The sequence below is a fragment of the Strigops habroptila genome, chromosome 4 (assembly GCF_004027225.2).
Source record: "Strigops habroptila isolate Jane chromosome 4, bStrHab1.2.pri, whole genome shotgun sequence".
Lineage (NCBI taxonomy): Eukaryota > Metazoa > Chordata > Aves > Psittaciformes > Psittacidae > Strigops > Strigops habroptila.
Genome location: NC_046358.1, coordinates 71,850,718 through 71,877,889, shown reverse-complemented (window position 1 = coordinate 71,877,889; position 27,172 = coordinate 71,850,718). Strand labels below are relative to the sequence as shown.

General features: G+C 42.0%; 1 protein-coding gene across 3 annotated transcripts in view; it reads right to left on the bottom strand.

The window, feature by feature from the left end:
- The window catches only part of GRIN2A (glutamate ionotropic receptor NMDA type subunit 2A), a 184,741-nt gene extending 171,863 nt beyond the window's left edge, over positions 1-12,878 (bottom strand). For 2 of the 3 annotated variants that reach the window (XM_030484243.1, XM_030484241.1), the window contains exons 1-3: positions 12,503-12,878; positions 11,555-11,804; positions 9,615-10,037 (exon numbers count right to left, since the gene is read on the bottom strand). In XM_030484243.1, the coding sequence (XP_030340103.1) occupies positions 9,615-10,019 (405 nt within the window). In that variant the 5' untranslated portion in view covers positions 10,020-10,037; positions 11,555-11,804; positions 12,503-12,878. Of the gene's footprint in view, positions 1-9,614; positions 10,481-11,554; positions 11,805-12,502 lie in introns of those variants that run through there. The other variant, XM_030484242.1, reaches the window with a different exon arrangement.
- Between the last annotated feature and the right edge of the window lie 14,294 nt (positions 12,879-27,172).

Sequence of the window (27,172 nt, the reverse complement as noted above, 5' to 3'; positions counted from 1 at the left end):
GCATGGCAAACAGGTCAAGGGGAACATGTTCATTTACTACACAGACAATGTGACTACTGAAGATAAACCAGACCATCTTAAATGATGCTTGACAAGAATACAGACACTTCTCAGAGTTTTTGCATCTGTTTTCTTATGATGAATTCACAAGTCTTATCCCAATTAGATATTTCATATAGCTCTGATGTCTCTGTCAACACAATTTACCCTGAACTCTTAATTAGCCACACACACAAAAAAATAACATGGAATTTGTCTGGTAATTACATGTTTCTGTAACTCCTAAAAGCAACTCATTACAGGAATGTCACGCACTTAGAACAGATTACCTTAATTCTATTTTCTATTTATTCAATTGCAACTGTCATTTCTAATTGTATTGTAAATTGTGTTGAGCTGGAAGGTGGCTATAAAATCCCTGCTCTTTCCTCTTTCATATGCAATGTGTTTCCATTAGACACAAAATCAATGTAGTGAAAACAAAGCAGGCCTACTGTTAATTCTAGTCACATGGAGAGGCAAGCTGGCCAGCACAAATAGACAAAACTTTGTATCAACAAAATTACAGGCAGAAATCTTGAAGCAAAAGTTAGGACACAAAAAAACCCTCTCTATCAAGAAAAGGACAAGATAAGCAGCTTCCCACCCAGCAATCCCTTGAATGAAGTATGTTTATGGGAGTCTATTGCTCAGAGATGCACAAAAGGCAGGCTATAAATAGTTCTACACATCGAGCAGAGGCCATGGAGCAAGACCAGCATCCGTGTTCTCAGTCATGCTGCAGCAGGTAACTTGTGACAAAGAAACTGCCCAGCCGACCCTCATTAAAAGCCTAAAAGGAAATTACTTTCCCAAACCTATGATGGAGATTGAAGGCCTCAACCACTGACTGTAGAGTCACCCCGTAACGAAGCACCTCCCCAGGAGAGCTTGCTTAAAACATACATTAAGGGATACGTAATTTTAAAGTTGAAATGTCTCCATCTCAAAAAAACCAAATTTACTTTATCCAAGCTACTTAAAGATGGGTGTACATGATCCTACTGGGAAATTACACTATTATCAGCGAATTCAATACACCTAACCACTATTACTTGTAGGATCCATCCTGAGGAGTACATTAATCAATGTAATCAATAAAAGGTGGTTATCTTCCTGTTTTTAATATTTTTCTTTCTCTCACCTTTCCTCTCCACCTTCAGCCAGGGAATCTGGAAGAAAGGAGGGTGAAGAACCTGTATGTATACCAGAAATACAGGCCTCGTTTTCTCAGACCTGATCATACCCAAATGGGAGACAAAAGATAACTTCCAAAAGAAACTGAACTAATTTTGGAGCTAAAGGAAGAATATTACAGTGTTTTAATGCAATCTCATCCACAGCCCTCCAATGTGCTTCTTAGTATATTACAGCCAAAAGGGACTGCACTTTTGCTTGAATTTGCCTTGCCCAAATACAGATTGATCTTGCTAAGCATTCTCTGTTCTGTACATGTACAGTCAGATGTTTCACTGTTGCCCATGCTCCAGAAGTTTAGGACCTCATATATGCTGGTGGATTTCCTAGATCAGTTTTAGTCCAGTCTTTGCGGCTGTTGAGAAGGAGTAGGAATGGATTACACAATTACTGTTCAGATACATACATTTATGAATTATTTCTTTAACCTGCATTTGAAGCTTAAAGAGTCTGTATTGAAGCAAAACCTTAGCCACAAATTTGGGCTAGAAACTGTTTCTTGTTCAAGAGGTTTAAATCAAAGGTTGATCAGGGAATCCTGTGTAGTCTTCAGCCCACCCCAGCATGCAGCAATGTACCCCTCATGCCTGAGTCCCAGAAAGCACAGACCTTATCCAGAAGAATCCCTGAATAAGAGAGAACTTGTACACCTGGGACCTCCTTCTCCTTCCAAACACTCAGGCCTATTGATCACTTAAGCTCTGTGCATATAGAAAGTAAAAGGGAAATTGCTGTTGGAAAAGGTGAGGTATCAATGGCATACCACAAGCTTACAGCTGCTGGACGCCAAGTAACCTCCATCTGCAACTTAGAACATTACATTTGCGTATCAGGAAACAAATTGGTTTTCCTGTTGGTGTTCAGCTTTTATATTATGTTTCTTCTACATACTTTAATTTCTCTCTGAAATATCTCCCCCTTCTAACCAACCTTATTTCCAGTTCTGGTTTCACACAGAGCCTGTAAGTCTAAACTTTTCCCTGGCCCAACATACCAAGTCTCAGGACAGAGGAAGATACAGCACCTGGGGCCTTCTAGCACAGCTTCTTTGAGTTAAAATACTCAAAAAGAAACGTTTGCTAGCTGCTCTGCATTTACACAAGAGCACAAAACCTTCTCCTAGAAACAATGGGGAGACCCAAGAATAACCAAGCGGCATGGGGTTAGGAGGGCCCTGACACCCTTTCCTAGGTCTCCATCTTGAGAAGCCAGAGGGGCCCTCAGTTGAAGGGTGAAGATGAAATAGAACTGGAGCTCTGCACTAAGAATTAAACCATATCCAGTTTTAAAAACAGTGCCTCTAGCTTATGCACCTCATTTGCAAGCACAGGGTTTTTCTCTTGAGGACATTAAGTCTAAATCTAATATAAATAGCCAATGATGCTGCTACAGTTTTATTTATTTCTGTGAAGCACGAAGGAAAATATCTCAAGGATTTAAACAAACAATATGGTGACAGATGGCGTGAAGACAATCCAGGCTAGGCTCCTTCAGTAAAATCCGTACAACTTCATAACTCCAGGAAAGAGGGGAGGCAGAGGAGGAAGAGGAAGGGGGAGGAGGGGAAGAAAAGAATACAAGCAAAGCTGGCCCAGGTGACCATGGATTTCTAACAAATACCAACACTTGTAGACTGAAATTTTCTCTGTTCATCTATGGAAGGCTCTTTGTACCAACACTGATGCAGGCAGATCCATCCCAGGTATCTTCCAAAGAAGTCCAAAAAAATTACAAAGAGATTCTTCAAATTTAATTGTTAGTTCAAATAAGTAACAAATAAGCCACACTTAAACAGTCTACTCAAATAAGCTAAACATCCTCTCAAAAATATTAATAGATGAAACACAAAAACTGTGTTTGACATGATATCAAGGCCCTTCTGTTCTGTTCACTTCATTCAGGTATGTTCTCTGGATATATTCTCATTGCCAGAAATGTCTTAGGTGCTTTATAATAGTCTATGGTTATTTTGCAGCTTAAACGAAGCAATTTTGGGGTTTATATTTGAGAATGTTCTTGGGGAAAAAATCCCAAAGATGCCACCAGGAATGCCTGCAAACAGAAAATTATGCTGAAGGTCTGGTGTCCTACTTTTACAGCTCAGGAGTTTGTTGTGTTATAATTACCTATAGGCAGGCAATAGTTTGGAGAGATTACATGATCTAACACAGACTAATGGTTTTAAAATATTGTCTTAAAACAAAGACATTTCTGGATTTCTATTTTCAGTAATTGTAAGAACAGTTCAAAGAAAAATAAAACAATACCTTTGAGATGAAAATATATTGCTCTTACTGCAAATTACTAAATCCAAGTGAAGATAAACACCCCTCTCGCTTAAATAAGAGCCCTGCACCCTGAGCTCAGCTGCAACTGTGTCAAATCAAGAAAACTAAAATAAATAAGAACTTACTCACACCTGAGCTACACCAACAATCAAGTCAATTCAAGAAGATTTCCATTCCCTACAGTTTGCTTATTAGTTAGAGAAATTCCCAATCTCTTCAAAACTATCTTCCTTCTGCTCAGGAAAATTAAACCAAACATCCCACCCTTAACTCCACAAGAGCCACAGTTCAAGTCTACTCTCACAGTATTCCAGAAAATCCTCCATGCCTTACTTTGCTAAATTAAGAGGGAAACTTCTATGTGGACAAGAGAATGAGGAATAATATAATCACCTCTGAAACAGCTAAGAAAATCCTTTAGAAAAGAGAGAGTGGGAGCAAGAGAGCAAGGTTCATGTCACTAACACAGTGCTCCTCCAAGTGCTGAGACACAGCTCCCATCAGCGCTCGCTGTTGGGAGCTTGCCTTTCTCACAGCGATAGCAGTGCAGGCATTAATGTAAACCAGCATGCTGTATCCTCAGCACCTCACGCTCCCCGAGCATGGGCTCATGTGGAAGAAAAGCACAAGATCTTGCACACGCTCACTTCATTTGCCTCAGCAAGACCAATTTCAAGCATGTTTGTAGGCATTTGATAGCAGTCATTATGGCACATATACGTCAAAGGTATGAACACAGACTACAAGCCTAGTTCTAAAAATCTTTATGGATGTGCAAGACAACTGTATTCGTAAAATACATATAAATTGACTTTTATGGGTAGGGATGGTCAAGTAAACACAGATTTGCAGGAGAAGGTCAATGCTACATTTTTATTGCAGTTCAAAATACAAATGAGAATAACTGAAAGTTAAGCTTCCCATAGCAGCATTAGTACAGCCAGAGGGACAGCCAGACATATTCAACTGCTTCTTTAAAAGAGGAAGAAGCTGGAAGTATTGTGTGCAATGGAATAGTGCAAGCTACTATATCAAGACCTGAAACTCCAACTCCATGAATTCAGGTATTTGTGCACTGAAGCATTTATTAAACTACAGTTTAATTGTCCTGTCTTTTGCAGTACCAGCCGAAGGCAGGAGTATAGTGCCATACACATGCTGATATCAGTTATCAGTAAGGGCAGGAATGCAGAGTTACAAAAGTTGTATTTCAGCTTTTCTGTAAACATACAGGACTGCTTTTACAAGCCAGCTAGATGAACTGGATAGATACCTACAGAATGCATATGGAAGACATGCATTGATGAGTGCCCTCCATGCAGTATGATGTCCAGAAAACATTCTACAACAAAAAAACCCCACAAACCCAACCCCCCCATTCATCACAACAATTTTTAAAGCAGAAGAATTGACGCCTTCTTATACATAGTGCAAATGTGAAGTGTGGATTACTGCATTACGAGGACACGGCAATGGCAATGGCAATGCCATGGCAATGAAGTTGTAAGATGTGTAGAGAAACCTTAAGAGCAGCGTACAAAGCCACATATGGATAAGAGACTGTAAACTCTCAGTACCAGAGCTAGGAGTCTTGGGGGTGCTCTGATCACAGTTACAGGGCTTAGAGCTCTGCTTTGCACAAGTATGGTTTTTGTATTCCAGGAATGAGGACTAAACAGAGCAATTCCAGCTGTGTTTACAATGAGCTGAAAATGACAGGTAATGCAGACATCTGCAAGTACCTCAGTGAAACACCTGAAAACCACCCACCAAGACTTATAAGTACAGTTTCACTCACTACTTATTGACACGTCGATGTGTTGTTAATAGACCTCCCAGCAGCACTACAGGAATGCTGTAGTGGTGGATGAGCTGAACATGAGCCAGCTAGTGGATGAGCTGGCTGGTGGATGGTGCTGGTGGATGAGCTGAACATGAGCCAGCAGTGCACCCTCCCGGTGGTGAAGCCCAACCACGCTGCAGTAGCAGGAGCACCCATTCCCTCTTTTAATACAGAGGGAAATTCTATTGAGATGTAAGGAAAGATTAAGTACTGGAACAGATTGCCCAAAGAGGCTGTGGTATCTACAGCCATAGACATGTCCACAACTTGACTGGACAATCTGATCTGACTTTGATGTTAGCTCATCACTGTGCTAGGGTTGAGTTAGACAACCTCCAGTGAGTTCTTCAAACCTCAATTGCTCTATGATTCTATTTTTACTATTTTGGAGGAGGATGGGGGTAAAAAAGGAAAGCTGAAGGTAATGGTAGATGCCAAAGAGATTTCATACTGAACAATTAGGTGTTTATTGTCAATGTTATCAGCAGAAAGAATAATGAAGAAAGATAATTTAACCATATATAGTACTTATCTTTCAGAAAACCAAAGATTTGTTTTACGTAACATTTCCAGAGCTGTTTCAAGAAGCACTGCTTTGTAATAGTCCTTCTGGAAAATGACCCTCAACTTTAATGCTGTTTGGCTATGTTTTATAACTGTCCATACCTCCATGACAATAAAAGGCTTCAAGTTATGTCTTTCAGAAAGATTTCTAATAAGAAGATAGAAAAACTACATTTTGCACTACACAAAAGCAGTATGGTTCAAAGACACTGAGTATTCCTGGGCTTCTTCACCACTTGTGAAGGAAGCAAATCTTTTATTATTGTCACAGAACTAACCATGATGTTCTGTTTTAGAAAGGTATCACAAATACTACCATTATCATGATAGCATGTGGTGAAACAAACATCACTAAGTTTGAAACCAAATGCTCAAGTCAGGAAACAGTTCCTAAGTAATGTTTGGTCTGAGATCACTCAAACATCAACAGATACAAGCTGAATAAACAGCTAGTCTGTTCTCAGCATCCTCCAAGGATGCTGATGCACAGCACGTTGGCACAGATGCCCCAGACACAGTTCTTGTCTTGTTTCAGTAGGCTATTCCACATCTGAATATGTTTTAAGTCTGGCAGCACTGGGAACCAAAGCCAAGGCGCTGTTCATCGGCAGGAGAGATCCTGCCAACAGCAGGTGATAAGATCAGCTGGAGGCAGAGCCAGTGGCAGTGTCCAAAGGGGATCTCTACAGCACAGCTGGGGTTAGGATGAGGTGGGTACCATACGCACTGGTTTATTGGTAGGGTTTTGACAGCAGATGTCAGGTGAAGGCAGATCAACTAGGTTCAGAAAATATTCCAGTTTGGTCGGCTTCACATGCCCATCAATTTTCATAGTCTGTATCAAGCAACGTATCTCCTCAGATGGTGCAGGCAAACCTTAACCAAACTGAAGAAGAGTGCAGCCACTGTTCATAGCTGTTTTCACGGGAACTACTTCAAAAACTGCATGTCCTGCATCAATCACTGAATCCTCTAAACGGGGGCCTAGCTTCTGTTTAGAAATCTAGAACAACTTTTTCTTGTTTAAAGGGATGGCTCTTCATGTGAGATTCACACAGTAGTTATTAGCCATAGAGAATACGGTAAATTTATCTAATCTGAGTCATTCCAGTGAAGTCTTTAGCAGTATAGAGCGTTAGAGATGACTTCTCATTCCTGTGCCTTCAATTTAGTCCATGTTTAGGACAATTGAGCATCATATAACAACCACCTGGCACAGAAGTCACTGAACTGTTGTGCCACCTTTATGTTAGCCATGCTTGGTAGCCTACAAACAAGCAGGTACTACACACAGACTTTGAAGTAAAAGTCATCTAAACCACAGTACCAGCATAATGCCACAGAGGAGGAAAATATCTGTTAGAGACACACGATAAGGACGTAAATGAAATGGCCTTATTAGAGTGCCAGAGAACTACATCCACAAGCAGGACTGGGACCAAGTATTTTTCTGCATATCCAGCCATCTCAATGTATGACATTGAGACAAAACAGAAGACTTTAAACACTGACTGACTTCACAATCTAGCCAGCACACACGTATTTCAGCTAAAATCCTGACACTGATTGGAAGACACACTGTGCATCTGCAGTCCTTCGCCCTCAGCCTTCCTCCCTTGCCTTGATAACAGCACTGTGAATTCCACCTTCAACTCCCAGGAATTCACTCCTAAACAAATTGTTAATTCGGTGACACGTACAAGTCTCATTACTGCAATGTTCTGAACGCAGCTGCAAAACACTGCACATTGCAAAAGCCAAGTTAAAAATTAAGGCAATTTTAGTCCAAACAATTCCTTCAGCCAACTTAAGCTACTGAAGACAGCTCTGTTAGATTGTCTTAACACACAGAACAATTTTGATTTCCTAAGTGGAAATCTCAGAAGCCAAGTTTTAGCATAAAAATGTTTTATTAGCAGACTGTGATAACCCCTAAAAGCAAAGACAGTGGGATAATAATGACAATATTAGCATAGAATGAAAATAGCTTAATTAACTTACTGAGACAACAAAAATGCAATCTGTCTCATTTTTTAGAGGCTCCTACATAAAAGTAAAAAATAGATCTGTATCAGTAACATCCTGCATCTGCTACCGAGTCTGAAGTCAATTCCATAAGGATTTCTGCCAGTGTTTCATCACTGAGCACTGGCTGGGATCTTCAGATGTTCTTATACTGGCATAGAAAGTTGAGTGAAATAAAATTCCTAAATATATATAAAGTCAGCTTTATAAATATGGGTAAATCTGTAAAGTAATTTAAAAGCACATGAAACAACTGCTCTAACTTGGTCACTGTAATTACATTTAAGAGAGTAGCACTGACTGTAATGATCTTTCTATATAAATCAAGATGTCAAGGCTATTGTTAAAGAATCTTGGCTGCAATTCAGCACTTGTCCTACCCTTGTATGACATAAGTTTTAAAGGAAGGCCATTCAAAATACCGAGAGACAGATCTCTTATCCCAGTGCAAAAAGTCCTTCCCAGAGGTAAAAAGCTTCAAAAGTTCAATGCAGATTCCTCAACTGTAACTAATCACTGCATCTTCCCTGCTTCTTTTTCCCCCTCAAGTTACAAAACAGCATATCTGGACTACTTCACTTTTAGCAAGAGAGCTCTTTACTATTCAAGTACTATTCAGAAGCCACTTATAAGGAATAGCAGTATTTAATGAATAAGAAACCCTAAAATATCAGGCAATAAGCTACAATTAACATTGAAAAGCTTTGTGTGCTGGAAAACCACTAAATTTCTTCCCACACATGAACTCCCCCTTCAGCTCTCCTCTCTCACGCCACGGTGGGAGCTCTTCTCTGACTTTCAAGCCAAGCAGCAGCCCATGCCAGACAGCTTAGTCCTGCACAGTGCTAAGCACCCGTTTCTGAAAGGGCAGAGATCACTTCACAATATCCATGCTGCAGTGCCAGCAAGGGGGGTTAAAACATGCTCCAGTATTAAGGAACATCAGCTGGGTACATGAGTCACTTTTGTCATTCCACAGCCTCACAACAGATTACATAAAGAGATGTTTTCCAACAAAACCATTTGTAGTTATCCCTAGAGTTCAGACAACCCCACTGTGGATTTTCATGAACTATAGTAGGAAATGGGAAGCATCTGGTTAGCAAAAGTCTAATTTAATAAATATAGGGAATACTAGAGCTGGTTCAAGTTTGCAAGACTACTTAATTTATAGACTGTAGTGGGTCATAAAAGTCCAGCTTAATAAAATTGCCCTATTGCTACTGTTGTCCTCCAATATATTCAGGTCTATTGCTTGCTATTTCTGAGAAGTACCGCAGAATATCTGCTTACAACTTTACATCTTATCCCTAAAATATTTTTATGGACCTACCATTTTAAGGTTGTTTTTACAGCTACATATCATATTTGCTACTAAAATTACTAAACTGACCAGCACTCAGTGTGCTGGAGGGTAAATTTCATTAGGACTGCTTTCACAATGCACAGAAAGTTGACTTCCAGGCATGAGCACCTAAATATTTCAGAATATCTGAGGAATGATCAATGAGGACACTGCTCTGTATATTTTTTCTTTTTTAAAGCACAGAGAGACAATTAGAAGCATCCTTTTGAACTGCTTGAAGTGAATATTCATGATAGAGACCAACACAGTGAAGTACATTAGACTAGCAAAACCTTTTAATAATTTTTCCTACCTTATCTGCCATTATCATGGATGCCCCGCCATGAATTCCAAGAATTGGAATAGAAGTCTGAGATGAAATAAAATCCAAAATCTGAGCTACTGCCTCCTGATCAGTATCATCTCCAAAAACCACTCCATGGATCTTGGTGCCTGACATCAAGTCGCAAATGTGTGTTATGATGCTTTTAGGGTCAGTCTGGTCCACCAGAAGGGTCACCACATTGACATCAACAGTCAGGTCTGCTGACATTTCCCTGGTCCAGAGAGCTCTGATATCTCTCTCTGTGATAGACTTGGTCCTTCCCAGAATCACTGCAATGTTCAGGACAGGATAACTTTTCTCCGCTCCACGAACAAGATCCAAAGGCGCCAGAAGAGCTTGGAGTACCAGGAGAGCACAGCCAATTTTCCTCATCTTTGCCAGCTTTATCCCCTGTAAAAGTGATCACATTGTATGAGAAAAACAGCAGAGAGGAAAAAAATATACACTGTTATATGTGTGTCTCCAATGAGGGGTTTAAACAGAAAGCTTCTAGACACAGTGCAAACCTCAGCAGCTTTTTATAACACATTCTTCACCTGAGTTTCATTTCAAGCCTCTTACATCCCCTCGAGAAGTTGGCTTGCCAGTGGCAGTGTTATAAGTGGTCTCCCACAAGCAATGCAAAAGCTGTAGCACAAGTTCAGAGGAAAAGCCCATTAAAATTCTTCCTGGATGGCCAACAGAATGATGACTGACATCATTAAAAAAAGACATTATCATCCTTCTCTTTAACTTCGCTGTCCTAAAACAGGTAACGCACAGAAATCTGTTTTCTTGTGTCCTGAATGTCTATTTAAAATTTAGTTACAGTCTAACAGGAAGAGGTGCTTTAGCTCAAGATGAGAGAAGCAAGCCAGAGGTCTGGTGGAAACCCCAGTCCATATACTCCACACATTTCACAGCATCCCAGAACCATGCTGTTTCATTTCTGAAGCTCTCTCCTAGACAGCTGCTGCTGAAGCAGAGTCTACCGCATTTCTGGAACAGATTCAGAAGCACAATATTCTATCTTAATTATTCTCTCTCCTCTTACGTGGCATTCACTTGAGCATCTATCTCAGAACTGCTGATCTCGGACACAAAGTTGTTCACTTGTGTTGAAGGGGAGGGTGTTCCACAAATGAGCATCACTGCATTGGTTTACTTCACGTCTTCACGGAATCTCTGTAGGGGGCTGAATATAGACAGAGTAGGATGGGGAGGGGGATGAGCCACAGGACTGATGTGGCTATCTGAACTATCTGAAGGAGGGAGAAGAGGGAGAGCAGGTCTGACGCCGCAAGATCTCCCTCGGTGTCTGTGCCCCAGGAGATTTCCACCCCCACAACTGGCTCTCTGCTACCTGCAAGAAGGGAGTCCCTGTGCCACGAAAGCCGAGCTTGCTGCAAGGCGTCACACAGCAAACCCTAGCAGGAATGCCCAACCGGGGGCAGCTCCCAGCCCTCGCTCTCATCCCGCCAGCCCTTTCTCCACCATCAATCAGGATCCTCTGCTGCTGAAACACACACTGAGACAAGGGCTTGCTGTACCATCACATCCTTTTGGGGCAGACGAGGAGATGAGCACTTGAGAGCCCGTTTAACTGCACACCACTGCCGCTGTACTTCCCAAGCCATAGCACTGCAGGCCAGGCTCCCGCCGCCACAGCACCGGAGGTGCGCGGGAAGCGGTTAGAAATAAACACACCCGCGTGCCCGTAGGCACGAAGCCGCTTCAGCTGCCTGCCGAACCCGAGAAATATTAATTCCAATAACAACCAACTCTCACACACACACACAAACCCCCTCTGCCCGCCCCGGCCGCGGCTCTTCCCCGTTACCCCCCGCCCCGCCGAGCGAGCGCCCCCGGCGAGCCCGGCCGCGGCGCTATGGCGCCCCCTGGCGGCCACGGGGCGCCGTCCCACGTACCCAGCGCCTCAGGAGACGGAGCGGCGGCGGGTGCCGGTGGTACCGGTAGTGCCGGTGGAGCCGGTGCTGGTGGTGCCAGTGGTGCTGGTGCAGGGCATGCCGCGGCCCCGGGCATGTCGCGCCCCTCGGTGCCCGGGCTCAGGGGCGGCCTCCGTGCCGTTGGCCGCACGCGTGGTCCCCGCCGCAGCCTGCGAGCGACATGGCAGCGCGGGAGGGCAGCTAGGAGGAGAGGGACGCAGACAAAGGGGGGCTGGGGCGGGGGACAGGACGGGACAGGGGGACAGGAGACGGTGGAAAACCGTTAGTCAGGTTGCGATTTGACAAGGCAATATGTATTTCAAGCTCATGTGGAGTGTGAACGGAAATAAAGTGACTAGACTCAAAAGTGTCGTGCCCCCCTACACACACACACACACACGCACACAGAGTTGGAAATTTATTCAAGCTCTTTCCCAACAGCAGCGCCCGTGAGCCCGCAGCCGTCCGGGAAACGGCTCCCGCCCTATCCAGGGAAATCCTGGGCTCCCAACTGCCCGTCTGCTCCCAAGAGAACCGCACGGCTCTGAGCTCTAAGGGAAGAGGCACCCAGCCTGGAAAGAGCAGCTAGAAGCAAACTAATTCACACGATCAAGGGCAGGAGTTTTCTCGACAGGTTCAAACCAAGCACAAAGCAGCTAGACCCGTGCGGGGTAAAGCTCTTTTTGATCCTGTAACGGACCAGATTCATTCTCAATTTATCAGCAGCACACCCGGGGAGCCACACTCCAGCAGCTGCCGCCACAAGACGCTCGCTTTTTGATTTTCCAGTCACTATATCCAGTAAACATGCACAAAGATACTTCTTCAAGCGACCCCGGTTAAAGGCAACCGGCGTCCCCCGCCCGGGACCCCGGCGCGGATCGCGGCGCGGCCCCTCGGCAGTCCGGTGCGGGGCCGGGCGGTACTTACTGCATTCGCCCTCCACATAGTTCCAGTTTAAAGATCCTCAAAGTCATTTCAGTAGATTCCTTTGCAAACAACGAAGTGGAAAACAGGTCCCTTAACGCCTGGATTTCATTCTGCAACTTGTTCCCACTGCAGTACACGCAAGCCCGGCAGCTCTTTATCGCTTGAAATCCCGCATTATCAAGTTTTAGCAGAGCCACTGCAACTGCGATTTGCTCTTGACTTTTGGCAGGAGGCATTGCAGCGTCTTCATCGCTCTTCCCTTCCCTTTTTTGTTTTTTTTCCCCGTTCAAAGGGCAACCGCGATTCCGCCGCCGCCGCCGCAGGTCCCCAGGACGGCAGCCTCGGAGCCCCGCGCTCCTCCCAGCGCCGGGAAGCGGCGGGGACTGGCAGCGCCGGTCCTGGAAGAGCGGCGGGTCCGCCCGCCGGCTGCCGCGGGGGAAGGGGAGGGAGCTGCCCGCGCTCCGCTCCGCACCGCACCGCTCCGCCGCCCCCGGCCCCGCCGGGGTGAAGCTCACTGGCGCCTCGTCAAACTGAGACCAGGCGCGGGTACTTTGAAGGTTCGCTCCCCCCGCCCGCTCCCCCTGTTCTGCTTCCACGAGCACCAGCGGGTGAGTCAGAGCTCGGCAGCCGGGAAGGGGGTGCGGATCTGGGGGAGCAGCGAACACTCCAGGGCTGGGGCAGAAGTGGCAAACTCGAGCGCGCTTCCCACATTAGCAGCCCCAGCGAAAGACTGCTAGCCCGGGAAACCCCCGAGTGTTCTTCCTTCCCTTCAAGTCAGGGGCTGTCAACCAGAAATCCCTGCCGTGGGGCTCAGGGGAATCAATGTGGAGCAGCGGCTTCCACACTAAAAACAGCCCTAAAACGCTGCAGACCGTAGCCAAACATCACAAAACCGCTCTGTAGAAGCTGGCTCCGTCTGCGCACCCCGCCGCTCCATGACCCGTTCGACACCCGCATTACAGAGCACCGGGCCCATCTCTGCACCTCCCGCTGCGCCGGAGTCAGCCCCGCGTTGCTGCGGAGCAGCCCCGCACACACCGCCGCCTCCCCGCCCCCCTTCCCACCACCCCGCTCCCGCTGCCACAACTCGTTCGGTTTTGCACGAATGAATCCACCAGCTAACTGCCACATAGGTGATGTCCTCTTTGTGCTCCATCCTTTACCAGCACATGCTTTTACGCTGAGTACTTCCGAGTAAGGGCAGTTCACACATTGTGGCAGACCCACTCAACGAGGCACTTTTAGGCCAGACGAAACCTTTGGGTTCAAATAGGATAACGCTAAGTGTCCACTCAATGAAATTTGCTTTTCACTACACTAAGACACAGAATATCGAGAACACACTCTCGGAGACATTTAACAATACATCAGCTTTCAGGTTAGCTATAAGGAAGAAATTCTTTACTGTGAGAGTGGTGAGGCACTAGAACAGGTTGCCCAAAGAAATGGTAAATGCTCCATCCCTGGCAGTTTTCAAGGCCAGATTGGACAGTCTTGGTGTAGGGTGAGGTGTCCCTGCCCATGGCAGGGGGTTGGAACTAGATGATCTTAAGGTCCTTTCCAGTCCTAACCATTCTATGTTCTTTACTGCTCTTTGGCAGTCTTCCCAAAATTTCCCAATAGGTCTATGCCTTTGTTTTAACTCCTTTTAAAGATCTCATCTCCTAATTTATTTAGAGATTACTTCCTTAGACATTGCATTAGTCTTTCTAAGGAAAGGAATTAAACAGCTCCAACTGTCATTTTTGTTTTAAAGTTTGATGTTTAAATGCATCTGTGCATTTCACCCTCGATGGACACTTTTCTCCTGTAGGCATTAGTGATGTTTGTCACATTACTGGAGATGGGGCTGCATCCCCATCCTGCTGTAAAGGGTTATTTCAGTGTTGTCATTCAGCAGATTTCTTGAAACAGCAGCAAAACCAGGGATTCAAAATCCTCAAATGCAAGGGAAATTCACAATGACCAAAATAAATGTGGCTCTAACATTAGCATATATTTAAACCATTAAAAGTGACATGGCACCTTTCGAAAACACTTAGTACACAATATGCTGCGTACAACACACTGACCAAATTTAATGGTTCAAAGGACCAAGAGCTAAGTTTTCTACCTTCAACAGAGCTATATAACTTTAAGTAATCTAAATTTAGTCATACTTTAGCATTATATCAAATATTTTTCCTCATTTACAAAAGTTTGTGAAATATCACATTAGAATTTAGTCCAAATTAATTTGCAAGTTAGAATCACAATAAAACCTGTTAAAAGTTTGCCCAAACACATAGAGACCAATCTTGGCAGTGCATATGCAGTCTTCTCAAAAGCCTCACCAAATTCAAGCAGATTACTGCCCACAGAGTTGAGTGCATGCTGCAGAATAAGACTGCTATTTTCATAGACATCCGTAGTCCATTTCTAGGTATTTTCACACTGTTTAATTTAAGATGAAAGAGAAGAGCTGCAAACATGGTAAGAAATCAACTTCACTCAGCAGAAACAAGAAAACAGAATTTGCATTCAAGTGTCTTGAACTTACCCTTGTAATTTGGGTGTAAAAAAGGAACATGCACTTCAAAAGCAATGTAATAAACACCAACATCCCTACACTCGGGAGATGAAGTTACCAATTCAGTATTTTCATGGAGAACATTTATTCTGAAAGGCAGAAGGATTGATACATAACTGATTGCCTTCTCCACACAAACAGCTGCGCACTTATCTAGAAGAACCTACAACATAACTTCAAGGAATTTGGAATCCAGCACTTCTGAGGATACTTCCCAGCTGGGATTTCTGTACCTCCTGCCTGCTACATAAACCCATATTTAGAGGTCCTCAGTCCCTTCCAAAGCAGCATTACATTACAAAAAGGTTTCAGTTTTCTGAAAGTTACCTGTTGCAGAGTTCACTTCAACAGAAACAAGCAGCCAGATTACCAGCTCCAAGCAATGTTTTCCATGGAGCCAAGAAGGCAGCGGGGTCTGGTGGTTAGGTGCAGAGCAGGTTTCTGTCTCCGTTCCTGACCCGTTAGTGACACTGGGTCTGTTACTTTCTCTCCATTTGCCCTACTTTACAAGCTGTACAATGCTTATCTCAGATATGTTAGCTCAATTAAAAGCCACATCTAACCCCCAGATTCAGGAAGACTCACTCCATTTTCCTCTTGCTCTTAGAAAGAGCAGTGTTAAGTAAGGGAAGTACAATCACCCTTTGTAAAAAGAATTCGTTCTCATGCAATGACACCGGAGTTAGCCAAGAAAAATACTTCAACACATTGGCTATTAACTTACTGCCACTCCATTTTCAATAGAGGTAGTCTTTGTTGAAAAAGTTTAAGCCACAATCTAAGAGATCTCTAAAACTAATTGCAGCTCTACTCAGTAATCCTTGCTACATGGGAACATCATCACACAAGACTTCATACATTCTGTGAAACAGAACAGTAACTGGCTTGGTTAAGGGAAAGAGGCTTAGTTCAAATACATTCCAACTTTTAAAATGTCTCTAGTTCCAGCAATAACTCTTCTTACACTTAGGGAATATTCCCGTAGCCAGTAACAATATATTTACATGTATCTTATCTGCCACAAATATCTGAATTTCCCCTTAGAAAACTCTCCAGCAACAACCAAAGCACCACTGATGCTCATTTTTCAGTGCCACACAGGATCAAGTCTGAATTGAAACCACTTGACTCAACAAAAACTTAATGCATTGCAAACTAAGATACAGTAACATAAAGTTACTCTTGGGGGGCAGCAAAGTTACATACATGCTAAAGGAACTCACAGTAAAAACGGGAAAAAACTCAGTTGTTTCCCAACTCACCAAAACATTTGGTCACAGATGGCCCTCTTACTGAAAACTGGCTTAGTTCCTCATTTGGCAGTGTTCTTTCTTGCACAATTTACCAAGTCATGCATGAAATGATGGCCTCAAGCTACTCTCAGTTTTGCAAAGGACATGAGCTGGCTGCCACAGAAAAAAAGGAGGCAACATCACTGGATGGAGCTTGAGGCTGTTACAGCACTTCAGCTCCTCTGCAAAGAACCCCCAGCAGCAGGGAAGGAACACCCCAGGGACAGTTCAGCCAGAGTAACCCCTTCCCACCTCAGCTCTGACTATCAAGAGTTATTCGAGATTCACCAGGATTGTGTCTTTGCTTCTTTGGTAATCCATTACCCATATCAAATTAATCTTTAGCTTTATTTCCAAGCTCTGCTATGCTGTTCCCATGAGGAATTCTCCTTCTCTAGGAAATCGCCAAATTAGTCAAATCTAACTGAGGGTCAAGCCAGAATTTCATCATGAACTCTTGTACTTTTTAATTAAAGCTGCTCTATTAACTAAGAAATCTGTGTCACAGTAATGTTGTTTTGTGAAGACTGTGCCAGTAACAATCCCATTACACATCCAACTGCCTGCATGAGGTCTGGGCCTCAGGGAATCATATCAGGTGTAAATACCTCATTTAAGACTGCTTCTCTTCCTTCCCTTCTCTCCCCCAGTCAGAAACTGAAATAGCAGTATATTTCTAATAAAACCTTCTAGGAACACTCAATAAAACACCTGACAACAGCATAGCCAGTACAGCTTGCTCATTAATACCTAGAGCAGTGGAGGAGCAGTCAAAAACTGCAATATGATCTCCCAATCCTCACTGAATCAGATTTTTTAAAATACTATTTCAGGTCTTCTCCTCATTCACCCCCTAAACCATATAACTCTGTCTCTTCTGTATCTATTTCTGGACAGCATGTTGGGCCTTCTAGCCAAGTACTTACTACCTTGCATTAGTTTATCTAAAGGATGTTCAGATTCAAGTCTATAATGACAGGAGTAGTTTTGCTCTTGCCTCACATGGAACATTCTTGATCTCCCCATTTGAGCTGGTCTATGTTTATACAGATATTATACACTTAAAAAAGCCCCTGTGTATACAGCTGATGTATATTTTCAAAAGTTTTACCAAAGATTAGTATCATTCTGATCTTCTGAGGAAAAAATACATCGTTCTAAAACCTAACCCCTTGAATAAGTACACATGTGTTAGGTATTCAAGAGGCTGGACAGACTTGTAAGGCTTGAAAATGCTTATCAGAAAAATACCTTATGAATCTTGAAGATAGGACAGCTACCAGTCTTACTAATATTAGGATTACTTGTAAAACAAACTTTCATGAAATATCCTGAAGTTTTCACTTAAAATTTGATTCAACACAACGAAAATTACTACTTATGACTGATAAGAGACAGCAGTGACCTCTCACACATTGTTCATTGGTGGTACTTGCTTGCTGAAAGAAAGCTGCGCTGAGTGGGAAGCACCAAGATGCCTACAGTGCATCTGCTTCTCAGTGCTTCACTAAGCAAAATTTTGCTTAGGGAGTTGAGGCTCTTCTAAATCCAGAAAATCAAATTTAGTAAAGGTCAATGGAAGCTTCTGATCAACTCGAAGTTACCTCAGCTCTAGCTGGAAGATATTTTTAAGTGTAGTATTTTGCTCTTGCATCCAACCAATTTCTCAATTGTAGGCACTAGCTCTAAGTGCTAAAGGCTTATAAGACATCTGAGCCAGTAGGAATAGATCCAATATATCCCCCTTGAATTTAAATTACAGTTCCATAGGATGAGTCAAAGCCTTCTGTTACGTATTTCTGCCATACATGTTACATGGCTTTTGTTCATATACAGGAACGCTATTGAGCTGCATGAATATTAGTTTTCTTTTAAGTGCAGTTGTCATGGTGGTTCTTGGTTCTGCACATAGTCTGCTCTTGCTTCAGTCAAAGCAACCCCATTCCTTGCTTCCCATGGACACTAAGCCTATTGCTTTTCCCTGCCCCAGCCCAAGGCTGCAGTGTTTTCCCCACCAACTGTGATTACAAGTAGATCTAATTAGGTCCGTTCTATTGCCTTTTCAAACCTCGCATGGCTTAATCTCACTGGTGGGAACAATGAATAAAACAAAGGGGCTTTACATAAAATAACATACTAACACACATTTGTCTCCTACCTAAAATGCAGGCTTAGCTTACCAAGATGACAATTTCTAGGAACTGATACACAAATCAAGTACTATAGTTCTGGAATCTTCCCCCAAGAAAAGCAAATGCTATTTCATCTCCCTCTAAACTTTTGTCTGACAGTAGCTATTAAACCTGAAAGAACGGGTTTCTGCTTCTTATGGCAGGGAGGTCAAGCTGGATGGAAGAAGGAAGGATCAAGGAATTTTTTCAGGTGCTAGAAATACAGAAATTGTTTGTTCTTGCCTACCTGCAAGGTAACTCTCATGGAATTAACCCTTAGGAAGAGACATATGACTTTTGCTTGCGGTGGTTTCTGTACTGTCAAAAGTTACAGGTTTAAATATGCCTTTTCTCTGAAAAGTTACTGTTGACAATCCTGGCGGTTTTTGGGCAACAATTACATAGGCAGAATCATCTAGAGGAGCATCTGAAGGTATTTCACCAACCTACTGAAAAAACCAACAACTGGTCCCAGACCCACTTTCTGGAATTAATATAAAATTGATTAATTTTATAAGCCAATTAACTGGAATCTCACTTGGCAGACAGGCTCTCACACAACTATTTCTGTTCCCAACAGTCTTTTCTATAACACAAATTCCAAAATAACTGTGATGTATGTAGGAGCAAGAATATTTTTCTAGTTTGAGCCTGCCAGATCTTTCATCTGCAAAGATCAGGCAGATTTCTTGCTGTCTTGGTTTTAGCCAGAAAGCTAAAATGCTGGGAGATGATAGCCAAAACCACTTTCTACTTAGACCTTCTTGCTAAGTGGGGAACAATGCACTCTTCCAAGGTACAGTACACTGGACAACGGTTCATGAGCTACTGCATCTGTATTTTCCTTGTATTGTGTTTATCTTCACATACTGATCAGACTCTCATACCAAAATCCACAGAATGTGAGTATTTGCACAAGAAACAGCACATGCTTCTGCAGTATCCCAAATTAAAGACACTTAATATAAACCAGCTATTTTAAGCAATTTTGAAACACGGTGGGTTTATGTTAGTTTAATGCTTGCATGGGAGATAATAATTGCTTGATATATTTCATGGTTCCAAGTTCTCCTTGATGCAAGTCTGAAAAACTTGAAACATCTTATTTTTTACCAATTGACTTTTCACCTTCCCTGGTTATCAACATTGATCCTTGAACACAGATGTAATCCTTGAGTGCAGATGTAAGAGCTATTCACCTTAGACAAACACTTCAAGGTTCAAAACCAAGATGAAAAATAGACACTGTGTTTAAACTTTGCAGATGTTCTAGCCTTCATTTTTATCCCAGTTGAAGAAAATAATCTTTTTAACAACTCTAATTCCTAGACTGGCTGTTTACTCCAGGATTGAATTATAAAGTTGATAAGGGGGAATAACTACTCCATTTGGGGGTGGGACAGCGACATCTTAGTGCTCTGAAGTAGGAGCTGGCTCAGTTTTTAAGTAGGAGGCATGGAGTGGGCTTTAAGCAGCTCATTTTAACCCTTCATTATTTTGAAAATGTCTTCCTACAATTTACAAGGGTTTGTTTGGTGTCATACCTTCTTCAAACCTGTATTAGCTCCACTAGCCATGAGCACGAGTATGTGTGCGCATGTGTGCACGAGTAAGGACAGATTTACAGGTGTTTGTCTTACCTCATCTAGAACAGCCGTTTCCCTTACTCAGGTTGCTTTGCCCTTGCTGACATTATGGCATTTGAAACATGCTTCCCAGTTAGCATAATTCCCCCACGTTGACAATCCTGAGAGCTTTGATGTTTGGCATAGCCAGTTCCTCTAGATTTAGCATCATTACAAGGTCACCACCGTCAATTACACAGGCACACAGAAAGTAAAGATAGTACTTAAAAGAGCAGTGTTGCTGAAGAGAGTACAGGAGAATGGAGAGAAAGACTGTCCAGAATAAAAGTTTAATATCACTGACAAAAATAAGTTCAAAGGGAACAGCTTTCTAATGTAAACCAAGCATCCTGGTTTTTATATTGTCACCCTTCCCTCCATCATCAGCTACTTTGCTCAGTTTTAGTTTATCTATATTATGCCAAGCAAACACAGAAATGTCATAAACATTCTCACTAACATCTTGCACTAACTTCAAACCATTGTCACTTCTTGCCACACTGAAGTGGTGCCTCAAGCCTGCACTTTCTGTCTGGTTTCTTGATTTTTAAGTTTTTAGCTCTTATATCTTAACTATTCTACAAGAAAGTGAACATTGTCACATGTATAGCTGTAGAAGGATAACAAATTTAGACTCGAATTTAACAAATTATAACCTTCCACTCATTCCTCCACACCACTTACTAGCAAATACATTACTTAAGAGAAGCAATGAAAATCTGAAGACCATCTGACCATCTTTGCGAAGTAAGTCACCTTCCCAGAGCAAGGTAAGACATAGATCTGCCTTCTATTACATCTCCTTTTTTGAATTCTGAGGTTAGTTTGAAAATCACAAGCCAGAGCAATGTATATGACAATACGGATCACCAATAATTACTGTACAACTGGATAAGTAGCCAAGAAAACATCTTTTTCCCTTCAAGAACAATGTACAATCTTGACCCAAAAGAGATGCCCTCCAAGAATCTTAGTGGGGCATATTCTGAAGAAATAACCCACTCAACTATCCTCTTAATGACAGAGACTTTTGGTTCCTTAAGAGATCATCTAAATGATCTATATACACATCTCATTTCAAAATACATCTTTTCAAGCACACAGTATAATGTATATTTTGTATATCACATCAGAGAAGACTGCTGAATAACTGACGATTTTTCTTTTCTCCAACCAATCATAGTAGGTCTATGAAGATTTAGGACTTTCAACATGCTAAGCTTTTATATTTTTTTATTCTTACAAGCTTTGAGATAATATGCTTCTTACCTTGATTTAATCCTATGTTTTGGGTGTGAATTGTTAACTCAGTGCAGTGGAGCAGTGGCAGGTCCAATACCTTCCCAGGTACAAGAGCACTTCTGTAAACAAGAGTGTATTTTGCTCCCTGAAGTTCAATTAACTGCCAAGTTAAACCTCATCTCAAGATGATCAATTAAGGCACTTGGACTGCTGAGAGAGAAGAGCCTGGGCAGGAATAAAGCTGTTTCTAGGGATGAGTGAATCGTATTTTCTCATTCAGACCGTTTTCCAAGTAAGTTAATTTTATAAGTACGAAAAATAAACACACACTTGATCTGACAAATCAGCACAGATCCAGAACCTTTGATTTTATATATAGATCCATAAAATTCACTAGGTAGGAGGGAGCGTTCAGTCAAAATTCTAACTGAACTCATAAACATTATAGCATGAAGCACTCGGTTTCTAAAAGAGGGATTAAAAAGGTAATCAATAATTTCTTCTCTAAAGGGCGAGTGATTAATCCTCTGTAAACTAAGTAGGTATTTTACTGACAAACTGCACCAAGGGGATTGCTGTAGAAAGAAATTGTTTCCCTTATATTTCAACTATTTTGTGTGTTCCTGTAGAAGGGGGCTTTGGGCCATAAACTGATTTACCACTCAAAATAAGATTTGACCTGACTGTTGCTCATTTACTCCAAGATGCATACTCAACCTATATAACCACAGCTCAACACACCATGCCCTGCTGCAGCTAAACACAGTAACACGTGTCACCAAGATGCCTTCCAGTGACTACAGAGAATGCTGAGAACCCACCACATCTCATCTTCAAGCAGCACATGCAGACTGAAACAGATTGTATATGTATCACCTTCGGAGGATGCAATTGTTAACCTAAGTACATGAAATCATGTCTATTTTTAGTATCAAGTACATCTCTCTATAAAATGTTCCTCTTGAAGTGTTATATGCTCAGAATCATTTGCTTCATTCACAAGGGCTTCTGAACACAGCTCTGGCTAAATCCCCAAATTCCACTATGACTAGTCTTACCAAGCTGAACATCATCCGAGTGTTTGACCTCCCTCTGAGAAAAGGAAAGGGAACAGCAGGATATAATCCACTCCCTAAAATGGATGGAAAGATGGTCTAAAAGTCAAAGGACATTACAGCTACTCAGGGGGACAAAAAGCAACTCCATACCTTGTCTTGAATGGCAATTACCTAACCAATGCTGCATGTCACCAGAGTACAGCAGTCTTGCATAAGCATAAAGCAACTGCATGCTGCATGCTGTTCTATAGGAGAGAGGTAAACTTAGAACATGAAAACGGCTATTTCAGCAGTTACCATGCCTTCCAACTGCAGCAGAAGAATGACTAAGCTTGTTAAAACTGTACTGTACAAGCTGCTTGTAGAATCGCTGGTACTAATTCCACCCAGTGAGAACTCCCCTGTTCTGTGGGGTGTGAACGCCAGTCTTCAAGTTTCTTACACTTTTGCAGGCAGCAGTGAAATGATATTGAAAGCTTAAACTGTGCTCAATCAAGTGCTTAAAATTCTCAAGTTTAAAATTCAGGCCTGAAACTGTGCTGCAGTTTTCTCAGTTGGATCTGTAAGAATTTAGTCCATAAAGCTTCCTGGTTGGACACTTCATTGCAATTCCTGTTGCATGAGCTAAATTCCCCTGTGGTTCTGTCCACCTCTTCAAAAAGTCAAGTCCAGAATGATACCAAGCATATGGTTTGGGCATATTTGCTCTCAGAGCAAAAAAAACCTTGCCACTATGTAGAAGAAATCCCCCGGTCTTTACTAGTATTTGCATGGCATCACTTGGACAGAACCTACAGTAAAACAGTTGATTCTAGTCAACTGCATTGTTTTGCAAAATAAAGTTCATCCTGCACAAAACAGCCCAAAGTTAGAGCTAAGCATAATCAAGTTATTTTAGTTTGTTTCTGCATGGAAACTACCTTCAAAACTGGGTTGAAAATTTCCAGTGCATAGCTATATTTATATTGTTTACACAAAAACTGCTTGAGAAGCTCTCCACATACTGTCCACATCAAATGACTTTGTCAAGGTACGATCTGGAACTACTCTTGAGTCATTAGCATGCAGCTCTGATTACTTAGGAGGCATTTAACCACAGGAAAGGAAAACAAATCATGTAACCTGGAGCTGATTCAACCATTGTTACTGGTGTAGTGTGATGTAAAGTGACAATGCATTGCAGCTCCAGCACTGCATTGCATCAGAGGCAAAACAAGCAGGCAAAGAAACAGACGGAGCTAAGAAGAGCACATTTAACTCTTCAGAGATGGCCACAACAAATGGCAAAAGCAAGCAAATTAGCCAGAGCACAGCTAGCATTGAAGAAATCCCCTTATTTAGGCCTTCACTAATCTGCTTGGGGCATGGGAACATTTATAGAACATAACAAGCATGCAGTCCCAGCACGTGTGCATATGAACTGCCTTCAAGCACTCTGGAGTATACACCCAAGCAAAAAAATTACAGATGATGCTTTCCCTCTTCCCTGACCCTGGTAAAAACAAGTCTCCAAACCTTTCTGAATAAACACCAACAATTCAGTTCAGCGCCTGCAGATCTGAAGGAGTTTGCTTTGTCAAATGCAGCACTGGGATTGCTTTTTTTCCTGATGCTCTTCTAATGCATTTGGGAAGGCTGAGGGCACATACTCCGACTCTGGTCATCTGTTTAAGAGCATGCCAAGTTTGTAAGTGGAACTGTAGCTTCTTTCCCTTTAAAAGCTTACAGCTACACCACTGCCATAGCCTGCCTGGAAATGTCTGGAGAGAAAAAAAAAAAAAGTCAGAAAGCAGATACCACTCTCTTTGTTGCTCTTTTCCCTCCTCTACACACAAGAAGCTCATATCACATTATTCAGGTTTTGGCTGCCATTCCCAAGTCATAAATGAGTTTATACTCTTATTCCACTATACAAGAGTTTTAAATTCAGGTGGTTTTTTCCTTTATAAGATCTCTGAAGAAAGACTCGAAAGGGAACCTAAGGCATAGCCAAAGCAAGCTGGGTCTCATTGAAGCATAGGCTTCAACTACTTCTTGTGAAGTGCTAGTACTGGCGCTTGCGAAGAACTAACTATGTCTTTGTATGCCAGGACAGAGAAGAAGGGTTTTACCAACCACTTTATCCAATGTTCCTCCCACGACTTCAGCCCTGGGACGATGGATTCACTTCAATGGGTCTGAGTCTGTACCTCAGTCCCGACTATTCCCATTGCTTTAAATAGGAGAAAAGTCACTAAGAGGAAGGGAAAGATGCTGCATTGCATCTCAGCACACTAGCATTTCTGTATGAGTAATCACTGTGAACCAATTCTAAGTTGCCTTTGCAAAAACTTTAAACATTTATGGCTGAAAGAAACTAAGTGATCTCTGGGCAAAAGTCAGGATGGAAGAGACAGTAAAATGTGTGGGATTTTCTCTAACTAGAGATATGTCTCCACTTGTATTTCAGCATCTCACAATCTCTCAACATGGTTCTCCACAGGATTCCAATGGAGAAAAGGGGCAATATATTACCATTTTTCCAGCTTTCTTGGTGGTGAGTCATTTAGTCTTTTTTTCTCTCAGCTTCTTTATCTTTACATAATATTACACAATAATATAGAAGTGTTCTGTTTCCCATCAAGGAATATCTCACATGGTTTTTAAACATATTAAAGCAGATTTACTTTGAAGCTTTGAATTATTTGTAGCTTTTCCCCAACAGAAGCATTGCAAATATTGCTGTGTAAATGAAGGATATTTTCAGTTCACTGGTTAATCCAAGATAGGAAAACAATCCTGTTCCCTTTAAATCCAAACTTTACTTTGAAAGAAATGCCGGGATATTAAACTATTAAATGGATAGCTAAGCAAGACAACATTGTTTCCAAAACACCAGGCCAAAGTTATTTCTGTAACAACTGGACAAATTCAATAGGATTACATAGCAATATGATCCCTCTAGCTGACCCAGATCTGTATTTTCTACTGAATAAATAAGTGGCCAGAAAAATACGGCCCAGTTCTACTCCTAAGTAGAACAGACTAGAAACGTTTCACTTTGTGTGCCCCCTTACCTGTCCTGACTCCTTTGAACTGCTGCTACTGTAGGATCCCAATGCCTCCAGCGAAGGCTCCTCTGCTTTCTCATGAAGCATTTCAAGAAGATAGAGAGGATTAACTGCTGTTAACCACCATAGCATCTACCTTCCAGGCCTGGGAGGGCAACCTTTTTATGCACTGTTAATATCTTCATCAGGGTATCTTGAGGAATGTTAACCCATAACACACGCTATGAACACTGCCTCTGATATCAGAGAGGATAAACAAAACTGCACATAGAAATGTATTAGTTGTAGAAGAAACTTACACTCTAAATTATAAAAATATTCCCCCAAAAATTCAATTTGAATTAATATGACAAGTCCCATGTCCCATGGATGGAACAGTTTGTATAGAATTTCAGTAAAGGACAAGCTGTACGTTATTGCAAGTTCTAATTTTTAAATGACTATGGAAAGTGAAAAGGAATTCAACATTTTATTTTACCCAGAATAGCTATACTTTAAATACAGACCTGATAATATTAGCAACTCCAAGATGTAATAATATCTTCATACAGAGGGGGTACAAGCTTAGTTTATTTATAACATTATGATGGAAACTAGCAAGATTTAAAAATATTCAACTGTTTTAATGCGTAATCACAAGAAATTCATCTTCTGTTTATAGTGTAGACCACTGTGCATTAAAGGAGGTCAAATAGTTTCTCTTTGCCAAGTTCATTTCTGCTATTTGAAAGCTACAGCGATATTTGTAGATGTTCACCATTCTGCACAAATTGAAAGGGAAAGACTAAACAATAAGGAACTCACAATGGTTAAAGAAAGCTGCTTGAGTGGGTCTGTACAGCTTCATTTGGTAAAGAGCAGTAATTTGTTCTCTCAGCTCACGAGGTTCTGGCTATTTTGTTTGTAATGGATTATTCCCCTCTCTCCATACTTGAAAAGCTGCATTTATTTTTTTGTTTTGCCCTAGTTTCATTATTATAAATTATTACGTTTGAATCAGCTTCTGACCTAGATCTTAAGAAACAGGACATTTCCAAGCTAGAATTCAGAGCTTACATATTCTCAGCAACAGCTACAGTTCTGGGCCACAAGCTTACATTAATGCAGGGAGGGGGGAGTATGGGGAAGTGGGTACTGACATTTCTTTCAGTGAGGTGTCTGAAAGGGACAGCAAGCAAACACAGAAACCTCTAAACCCATAATAAGGAAATGGACGAAATCAGCTAGTAAACCAATTGTACTAAATGGCTACAATCCAGAATGTTGCATTTGACACAGGGGAGATAGATTGAGATGAGATCTTAGGAAGAAGTTCTTCCCTGTGAGGGTGGTGAGGCCCTGGCACAGGTTGCCCAGAGAAGCTGTGGCTGCCCCATCCCTGGCAGTGTTCAAGGCCAGGTTGGACGGGGCTTGGAGCAACCTGCTCTAGTGGAAGGTGTCCCTGACCATGGCAGCGGAGCTGGAACTGGGTGGGCTTTAAGGTCCCTTCCAACCCAAACCAGTCTACGATTCAAGGCAAGACAGAAGAAATGTCTTTGCTCAGCAGGAATGAGAAAAGGTCTACAATAAGAGCCTTGTTTGTTTTCAAAACTTCAATCACATATGACTAATTTCCAGGGCTAACAGGATAGCAGAAACAAAAAGTCAGTCATGTAATGCCTTG